The sequence below is a fragment of the Ambystoma mexicanum genome, chromosome 6q, assembly GCF_040938575.1.
Source record: "Ambystoma mexicanum isolate Mex_15411 chromosome 6q, UKY_AmexF1_1, whole genome shotgun sequence".
Classification (NCBI taxonomy): domain Eukaryota; kingdom Metazoa; phylum Chordata; class Amphibia; order Caudata; family Ambystomatidae; genus Ambystoma; species Ambystoma mexicanum.
Genome location: NC_090937.1, coordinates 907413636 through 907423699, shown reverse-complemented (window position 1 = coordinate 907423699; position 10064 = coordinate 907413636). Strand labels below are relative to the sequence as shown.

At 42.3% G+C, this 10064-nt stretch overlaps 1 protein-coding gene across 2 annotated transcripts in view; it reads right to left on the bottom strand.

The window, feature by feature from the left end:
* Positions 1-281: 281 nt before the first annotated feature.
* The window catches only part of GALNT7 (polypeptide N-acetylgalactosaminyltransferase 7), an 800303-nt gene continuing 790520 nt past the window's right edge, over positions 282-10064 (bottom strand). For both annotated transcript variants that reach the window (XM_069631418.1, XM_069631417.1), the window contains exon 12: positions 282-6253. In XM_069631418.1, coding sequence (XP_069487519.1) covers positions 6116-6253 — 138 coding nt within the window. In that variant the 3' untranslated portion in view covers positions 282-6115. The remainder of the gene's footprint in view (positions 6254-10064) is intronic.

Below are 10064 nucleotides of genomic sequence, written 5' to 3'. Positions count from 1 at the left end.
GGTGAGTGGCTTTTTATAGCTGGCTAGTAGCTTGAAACTTGACATTGTTACCCATTGCGGTAGACAATGATGTTAGAAAACATATATTCTTATACCTATGTATTACAAAACAGATGTGGCGGTCACAGCAGAAACCAATGTATTTTTTTTATAGTTGACCATTAGGCCAAACATGTAAAAAGTCACAAGAATGAGGGTCCTATACCTTTTTTTCAGTTACATTATCTACATCCCACAAAGATACATAACACTGTGTATTGCTCAATTTAAAGGCAAACCAATGACAAATAAAAATATTTTATTTTCCCCGCACCTAGAAAAACAGGCAACCCAATATTAACATTTACATTACTTTCCCCAAAAGTATCCCTAATAAAATGTCTTTATATTTGTACATTTTCTACAGAAACATACAGTGTATCAAAATCGTCATAAATCAAATGTAAAAATATATGTAGAAATGCATAGTGTGATGTTATCAATTTACAATGGAAGAGTATGGAATTTGATTAGTCTCAGTAGGAAAACATGTTTAGTAGTAACAGCTTCTGATGCTTTCATGATCCACAAGATTTGCAGCTTAAAAATACATGTGTAGATTCACAGATATAGGATTAGCAGTTAATGAACTATACAAAATAGCCATTTCAAATATATACACATACTTCACAATATCTGCCACCTTTTTAAATCTATGCATAGCATATTATAAATTAACCAAAACCAAGTAAATACAGAAGTTAGTTTTCGCACAAAACTAGGTTTAAATGTAGCTAAAACGTTGTTACATTGCAGTTTTCTCATCACATATCTCGGAAGTCACTTAAATTAAAAACTGATAAAGACACTGCAATCTTGAGCTTCGATTTCCTTTATATGTCTGAGAAATACAGATCTTCAGAGAAAAATAATTGCATCGTGTTCAGTAAATGTCCACATTATGTGTACGGGGCATGTGCCATCACAATTCGTTCTGTGGTGCTGCATTTTCCAATACCGGGCTAGTATGCACGAAAAACATGCACAGTTAAGTGTGGCAATTGCTTGGGGGAAATTGCTCCACTCTGCATGCCGGCTTCCGTGCTTCATAAATATAAGGAAGTGTATACTTAAACTAGAGGCCACGCCAGTACACTATCAGCATGCCCACTGCCACAGAATTTACTAGTACTAGGATTTCTCCCTCTAGGCTGTCACTTAAAGAATTCCCCCTCGTGTACTCGTAAACAGATCTTTGTGGAAAGAACCTATATGAGGAAGCGGACTAACTACAATAGCCCTAATGTACGAGATATTGTCTAAGCAGGTCGTGTTCATGGATGGCCTTGATCCATTGGTTTTTGGATTCCTATAGACAAGCCCACTTCAAGGGCCTTATTGCATTCATTTTGCACCCAGTGGAGTGTAATTTTGTATGGCATTTGCACCAAGGCACACATGCATTACTGTAATAAATATCTGCTCTGGGCCAGTTGTTGCTATTCTACATCTGCTGGTGCAAAATGTATGTAATCTGATCCCACTCCTTGTCCACCCCATCCGTAGCCTGGTTGCACAGCAACATGTATTCAATCAAAGGTAAGATGTTATTGCGGCACTCGTTTCTGTAGCAGTCATCCCGATTGTTTAACATGTACATAGAAATGGAACATTCTTTGGCATTTTTAAATATAAATATATAATATGCAAATATATCTGTCTATATCAATAGAAAGATATATACACAAATGTAATACACACACACACTACAAAAAGCTATATGTGGTAGAATCTAGCATTCCAATTGGGGAATGGGGTAGGTACAGCTCAAGAGAGGTACTGCACTGCTCATATGTTATGTTTTTATGACATGCCAGTCTTTCCCCTCCTTGAATCTTGTTACCTCTAGCTACATAATGCAACCATATACTTTCTTATATCGATCTCAAAGAAGGGCAATGTGACACGTTCCCAAAGACAACATTCAGGGCCTGATTTGTGGAAATGTTTGCACGGTGCAAAGTGACTTTGCGCTACCAACAAGCACCCTGATACATGGAGCAGTGCAAAGTGAATCAGGCCCTCCATGTCTATGGTCAACAATTTGCCACGCTTTCGGCGTCAGCCATTTTTCCTGCTAAATCACTTTTCCCTTTTAGAGTGTTTTGACCAAGGACAAATCTTTTGTTCCCAGAGAATGGGCGGATAACCAGCTGTCTGTGATCTCTCATCCAGGGTCTATTAGCGCTGTTTCCACTGGACAGTGCAGGCAGTAGCGCTAAAGAAACCCACTCTCAAACAGATGAGGCATAGTTGGCTCCCTTGATGCGTATTTCTTTGTAACATTTTGTTTTTCAAATCGAGAACTGGGGGCCCAATCACGCTCCACTTATTCATACCTCAAATACATAGACAATGCCCATCACACTCTGCCGCTTACAGGCAACACTTGCCTCTAATGGAAACCTAATCAAAACACTTCTTTTGGATCCCCTTGCATTTTTAAAAGTAAATTAACACCGACACCTTCCTACGCGTATTCCTTACCAATGTATTCCAAAATGTTCATATTTTTCATGCCAATGGCCAAGAAAACATGCGAGCTGTAGGGTGCAAACTATTTTGCGAAACATATATGCACTGAACTGTTTAAACACATGGAATGTCATGTAATTATGAAGTCGATATCAGAATTGAGCACACGGAAGATGCACCAGAGCTAATCAGATGGCTCGAAATGTGGGCTATTAACTGGCGAACGGGGTGCATTCTGAGCCCCCCTGAGTGGCTACACCCACCCTCTTTGCAACATCCCGACTTCCTGTTTCCCACCACTCTGCCCAGCTCCTGCATTACCAACTCACTGGCAACAGTGCCACTCATCCATGGAAAGCAAAAGGGAAGTCCGCCTATTCAGACCAAGCTCCCGCTGCCCTTCCTTTTGTGAGGCGGTTTGATCTCCGGACACTTCCCTTTCAGAGTCTGTGCACTTCTCACTATTTGGCAGATTCAGGAGCCCAAGGCCTTTTCCCCCAGGCTGATGATTTATAAGCCACACCTGCAGGCTACACTGCCTGCTTAAGGCCCTCAGCTCACGTTAACACCCTTGCTTCTCTCAGGCGGTAAACCTGTGTGCTTGAAGACCTTTGACATCCAGTATAGGGTGCCCATGCAAGCTTTAAGGCTGCAAGATTAGTGTTGTAGGGCCCATAGGTTTTGCAACTTCAGCATTTGCACATTTTCCTCTACATCCTCCCTGTCAAAGTACTGTGAGAGTTATGTGTAATGTTGTATCATGGATATTGCCCTCGCGGCACATGTTGGCCATTCATTTAGTAAATTGACGCCAGCCGCACTTGCTCAGATAGTGCGAAGACACCATCTCCTTATTCAGTATGAAAGGGATCGCCAACAAGCGGGCAGAGGGCAATATCCATGACACAACCTCATGGATTATCTTCCACTGAGGGGAAAGCCAAAGACTATGGCCACGGGTAATAGGCCAAGGAATAATACAGATTTACAGCTCTATCAGTGCAAGATGAAACAGTTTTGAGTAGAAATCATGGAATATGACAAACTGAACAAGCAGGAAAACGCAACTTTTTTTGGGATACACTATTGGTTTTTGGCAGCCAATTTCTGCCTTGAGAAGCTCGCCCGAGATTAAATCATGTCGGCTGTTGCTTCTATGCCCATTATTTATTTACATATCAAGTGAGTTATGCACTGGGCTTTGGCGTACAGCCAAATTATATATTCCCCAATGAAGCACTTGCTGCATTGAAGAAATCCCTGTAAGGGCTTCGCTGAATGTGGAACAATTGAGCATCAGCATTTTTACATACAATAAATGGTCAAAACATATTTTTTTTTCCTATCGTGTTAAAATATATGCAATCAGTGTACTGTCCCAATGGCCTTTTTGCCATTGGGGCAGTATTCTAATCTAAAAACAGAGCGTAATAATAATTGCATCATATCTGGTCCAAAAACATTTGCTGAGGGGAAAAACATTAACAGTTGTACCATTTAGTCTCACTGGGAGACCTTTCTGAGAATGTATGTGCGTGGTACAGCAATATTTCACATGGAACGCGGAGCCTTATGCGGCGATATAAATAAGAACAATTCAAAAGTGGCCTGTAAAAGCGAGGAGAGGCGCTCAGTAATAAGCTTGCCTGGATGGTGGCGTTTAGGATACGTCTAAAATGAGCAGCCGGGCACGCAACAATCGAAAATAATGTGTCCAGTATATAAAGCAATGCCATTTTAATGTACGGGAGCACAGAACAGCATGGCAAAAGCAAGAGATTTAAAAAATGGGTGAATCTTTAAGAATCCTATGAAAGTGTCTAAAAAGTAAGTGGGCAGCCAGGAGTTGCAAACGTTTAATTTTGACTAAAGAAGCCAAAACAATAAATAATATAATTTAATTGATCTACTTTAACTTCGGCGCTACATAGACAGGTCACAGACACACTATTACCCACACGTAGCTCGTTCTACTTCTACAAAATCAGGTGGCTGAAAAGAAGAGTCGGCCTGGCATGTGAATCTATAGATCTTATGCTTAAAGACAGGTTTGACCTCTCCTGCTACAATACATGCCTCGCAGAACTAGCTCTCAAACCTATTTACCATATATATATGGTGCTTGTTAGCCTAAGTTAGTCTCTCAACATCACTGAAATGATTAAGTAAACTTGTGTTTTACCGCTGTCCATTTATCAATGCCAATATTTGCAGTTGCAAGCAATGCGCTACTCTAGGAACAGTACCCTTCAAATATACATTCTATTTGGCACTGGTTGGGTTAACTTGCTTGGGTTCACCAAAGGCCACAGCCAAAGCAGTATTTTTTGCATATTCTTTTCAGCTCCTTACTGATGAACCAGACTATTAAATAACCTAATGTCAAAATAAAGAACGCAAACTACATTCCGTTATGCACAGCAATCATTTGGCCACGGTGATGTTAAACGCTGCACATTCCACCGTCAACCATAAAAAACAACTTCAAGATATGGCAAAGTGGCAAGGCTACTCGGAAGAATACACCCTACTTCCTATCTAGCTGGAAACCCATCGCAAAAAATTATCTCTGATCAGAGAGTAGGGAGCAGAACTGTAAACATTTGATATCTCAAGGGTGAAGAGTTAGAAGGGGTTTGCAATAGAACGCAGCTTTGTCTTTGTGCCATGTGCCTACCAATTAAAGCTCTTGCTTCTGGTCAGTGTAATGTCAATTACCAGAGCCCTGTTACCTAGGAGAAAGGGACACAATGGAATGGAGGAGCCAGCATGCTTTTAGACAAAACAAAGGTTACATAGAAGCTGTACATCAGGAGTCCTACACATGTAGGTGCTTCTAAGGCAACACGCAGAGGTAAAGTTACTGTTGCAACATGTCGCTGTACTCTTTCTGGAAAATGGAAAGGGTGTGCCCGAATACTGCTGAGCGAGATAACCAGGCACATTGTGCAGTCTCATGCATATTGCAATTCTGGTCTGTTGGCTCAAACTGTAAGAAAGAACTGCCACCTTCTGGCGGTGCAGCAGCTATCATCATTGGTACATTTTTAGTAGATTTTCTTGTTATTCCCAAGTCAAACAATATCAGAGGCACTAAATATCTTCCTATATACCTACCAAGAAAGAAATGTTACTGAAAAGGCCAACTGAACCCATAAGACGTGGCAGTGCTTGAAAAGTTGGGAAATTAGGGGAGAATGTAGTAGGAGAGGTTGACAATCACCAAGAAATGCAAAGATCTGGTTGCGCAGACCATTTTCAAGTGTTTAAAAAACTGCCTTCAAGAGCCCTGAGTATATTCCCAAAGAAGAGAAACGCCTGCCTTCAGCCTTGTTCTTCCAACAAAGCTACCAGGACATGTACTAACATCTGGAAACAAAACCATGTAAACATCTACGAAGATTAAGGTAATAGCAGTTTTGTAAACATTAACTGCAGGATGATAATGATATCTGAATATCATAGTTCACCTATGTCCTTCATCACTATCAGGAGGCTACAGACCCACAGCTGTACAACGTTAACAATTGCAGCAGGTTTCAGGCTATTTGCAGTCCTGTAGAAACTGACGTGCCAGCAGCAGGTGTGCTGCCCGTGACGCCTACACGTTAAGGATGTTGTTCATTTCCCATTTCTGCGCACTTTTGTTGGAGTCACATTCTGAAATAAACACTTGGTGGAGCACCTCGGATCGATCTAAGCATTTGCCGGTGGGGATGTGTGTAAATCGATGTAGGTCCTGGAAAACAAGAGAAAGGAGGAAGAAAAATAAACACAAATTGAACATTTCAATGAATAAAAACATTTAAGTACAATTCACAAACAGTACTGCAACTCATCACCCATGTTCCGTAAAGGGGGCTGGGGGGCTCACCTGAGGACGATCAGTAGAAACGTCGTGCAGTTGTGGTCCCAGCCCTCCAATAAACATGCAAGTATTCATTGGCCCCAATGAACATTAAATACAGGAGCTTATTGGAGACTGCATGCCTCCTCCATTGATGCAATCTGAGGGGCGGGGCAGCTTTTACCCACTTATTTTTTACCTTTACGCTTTTGGAAGGTGTACACAAGTTTCTAGGTGTTCTCATACTGAACAAGAACACTGATGTTCAGTAGGGGTGAAACAAAGCACCAAGGTCAGGATTGAACCATGTCTGCTGACTACCTGCAAGTAAATGCTGGGTGTGGGTTTGGACAGCAGTTCCATATGCCATAATGAATACGATGCAGCGGCAATTGGTCCGCAACATGTCAACTTCTTGCTCCCATCACTAAAATATTGGCTTGTGCAGATCTGCACAAACCAATGTTTGAGCAGGCACATTACATAGCTATGATTGAGCAAGTTGCATTCACTGATTTCAGACCTTTCTGGGTATTTGGGCAAATCATTCTATACTGTAACCATAAAGTATAATTGCATGTAAATGTATGCTTTTCACGGCCTTCTCGATCCCATAATAGTCACTGATTAAGGGTATGCAAGCATAACTGTAAGGATATGTCCACTCTTTCTATTATACCTTGATTTGAATATAAAGAACTAAAATCAGGTTCAGGCTTATTTACCATTTTCTACATTCAGATCTCAGTTTGCCTAAACCGGACACAAGCAAATCTCAGTTTTAAAACTGTTTTTAAAGCGAACATGAATTCACCCCTTTTCCGTCTGTCATCTTTCTGCATTAATTATTGTAATTAAATCTTTACTGCGATAATGTCAACTTGTGCCAAGATTATGAAAAAGTCTATTAACAGACCTGTCGCCACTCCCATTTTTGTTCATTCTCAATTTAAAACGCCCCCCGTCCCACTGTGTTATAATTGACCAGAAGGTTGCATATTTTAGCAATGTACTTTTAATACCTATTCCTTTTGACTTTGTCCTGTTCTGGCTTTCTGTACAAGCCCCTTAAAATGCCTCCTCGCTATTACTTTTGTGACTTACTCTGCACAATCTACTTCAACCTTATAATCCACAACCTCATTGGTAGCGGTTTCGGGGGGAATAGCTGGACTGAAAACCTGACAGATATCTTGGGCAGTGGTAGTTCGTTTTTAATGGGCGACAGAGAGGTGCTATGTTGCCCAATATGGCCCCAGAGCCTAATGTGCAGCTGAGCGTTCCTTGGCCTGTCAGTGTTGCAGGATATCTGGTATCCCATTTGCCAGCAGTACCCGGCCAGCGAAGGCATCCCAAAGATCCATGCTTGTCTGGGGAGCATTCTTTATTTGTATAGCGATTCACGCCAAAGTGGTGTATACAAATGAATGAGATGGTACATAGAACAGATACAACATTTTCAATGCAGAACAGACAGAAAGAACAAGACAAGAGAAAATCAGGCAAATAGAGAATATTTGCCAAGACAATAATAAAGTAAAATGGGAATTGAGGAGGCGCAGATTCACATAACAAGGAGACGTCCAACGGAGCAAATTACCAAGCACAATGGATTGATGCACTGAGCGAGCAATCTGCTTGTCAGCTGTGGAGATTGTGTTATTGTGAAAACCCCTGAAGAACATGGACCAATGCATCTGCCTGAGATGTGTGTTGGACTGAAAGGGCTTGGAATTCGTTTTTTGTAGGGAACTTCACTGTCTGAGCGGACTTTTTTCTTTGTTACCTCCTCATCCATACTCATATGGGAAAGTTCAGAGGCATTGAAAAGATGATAGCGTATTTTGTCCTGCACATTCTGTCTGTATTTCTTGGTCCTCAACCAAAACAAGCACCTCATGTCAGATCTGATGCATAGCAACCATCTATCACATCGATATGATGTACCAAGATCTCCATTGTGTCCTGTTACAATAGGTATGCCTCTCTGAGGCCAGATTTAAAAGCAGCCTGCTTGTGTCAGGGAAGGTACTTTTGTAACTCAGACAGTTCCAACTTTCAACTCTGGCTTGTGGCTGCCAAAATTGACGTTTGCTAGTGATGAAGTGCTGCATTTGCGTAATCCATCTCCACCACGTGTCCAGCAGCTTATCCTGATTTCGTGGTGGGGAACATTGTCTTAGCCTAAAGGAGCCATTATTGAGGAATGTGTGCCTGAGAGTCGGGCAATATTTGAGGCCAACTACATGTATCTAATATCCACCTTTTTTTTTTAATTGACAATGTTGAAAGAGGCTTTTACCAGATCTTGCTCGCTTTGACCAGGCCATTTGTTTGTAAAGCAATGGCTGTTGTGACAGCGTCTTTGAGGACCAACACCTCTTACAGTGTGGGTTGTTCAGGTGCCAGAATATAAAGGACATCTGCACCAACAAACATGTGATCATGAAACACCCTTGCAGAATCAGGGATGTCCTCTGTATCAACACCCACAGTGTCCAGCTGGTCAGAGAATTGGTCTGCTGGGGACAGAATTGGGTCCAGATTGAATGATATCTCTTGGTTCGGGGCACATGTATGAGTTAACAGCTGCATAGGCAAAGGTATTCCTGAAGCTGTGGAGTATGTTGTGGACGTCTAAGCGGCACCAAGTCGAGCACAAAGGGGCAGTAGAAGACGAGCTGGAGCAAGCTAGTGCAGATGGGCCCATCAGAGCTGAATGTTGTAGAACCGGTGATAGATGAGGAGGTGGTAGTGGCAATAGATGTTGGGGAAGCACCTAGTTAAGAACGTTTTTGATGAGGCCCTTTCGGGCCTTTATCATTGCTGATGAGTGCATGGGCCTCTGGAAGTGAACAAGGAACTGGACCTCATTACTCGGCAATGCTGGGGTTTGCCGGCAACAGCCCAGGTTGCTCTTGTCATGGGATACCACATTGGATGCCTGTGTGGTGTAGTCCATAGATCAGCTTACTTCACGTCCTAGCGGATGGAGGGAATGATGTAATCACAGAGGGACCAATCAACCCTCCGCACAAAGGACCCACATATTACCAAGGACAGAAGAGCTAGTAGTCTTTCTCTCTAGAATGAGCATAAGGAGACTTTGTGCTGACCACTGTGGTTGGTGCCTTACGCCCACACAGGCATCAGGACATGACTAGCAAAAGCTTTGGAAATCTCCTACATAAATGCTTTGGACGGCATTGGTTTACAGAATCAACAGTCCGGGTAGGAACACTTTTAACACAGGCACCACCTCATGCACATACCTGATTACTTGGCCCCAAAAGATCCCCAATGCCACCACCAGGAACAGCTTGTGGAACCTTGAAGTCATCTCCTGGTAGAATGGTTGATAGCTGCTGAGGGACGGCTAAAATTCCTCCCAGGCACAGCTTACCCTGGGAAGGTGATCCACAATGGAGGACTGAAGAGAAAATGGGGCTGCTGAACCTTCTCCTACTTATCTTCATCACAACAAACTGCTGCAGGGTATCAGGTGGGGTCCTGGAGAAGATTACCTCCTACCTCTGGATCCTTTGTCTCAACACGCATGGAGAAATGGGATAACAAGCAGCACATAGATGACTGCGATGGTTTGGGACCAAACACTCCACTCAGAGCATATGGTGATCCACTGCCAAGAACTACTAAGTGCATGATCTGCACGCTGAAAACGCGATATGTCCCGACGTATACA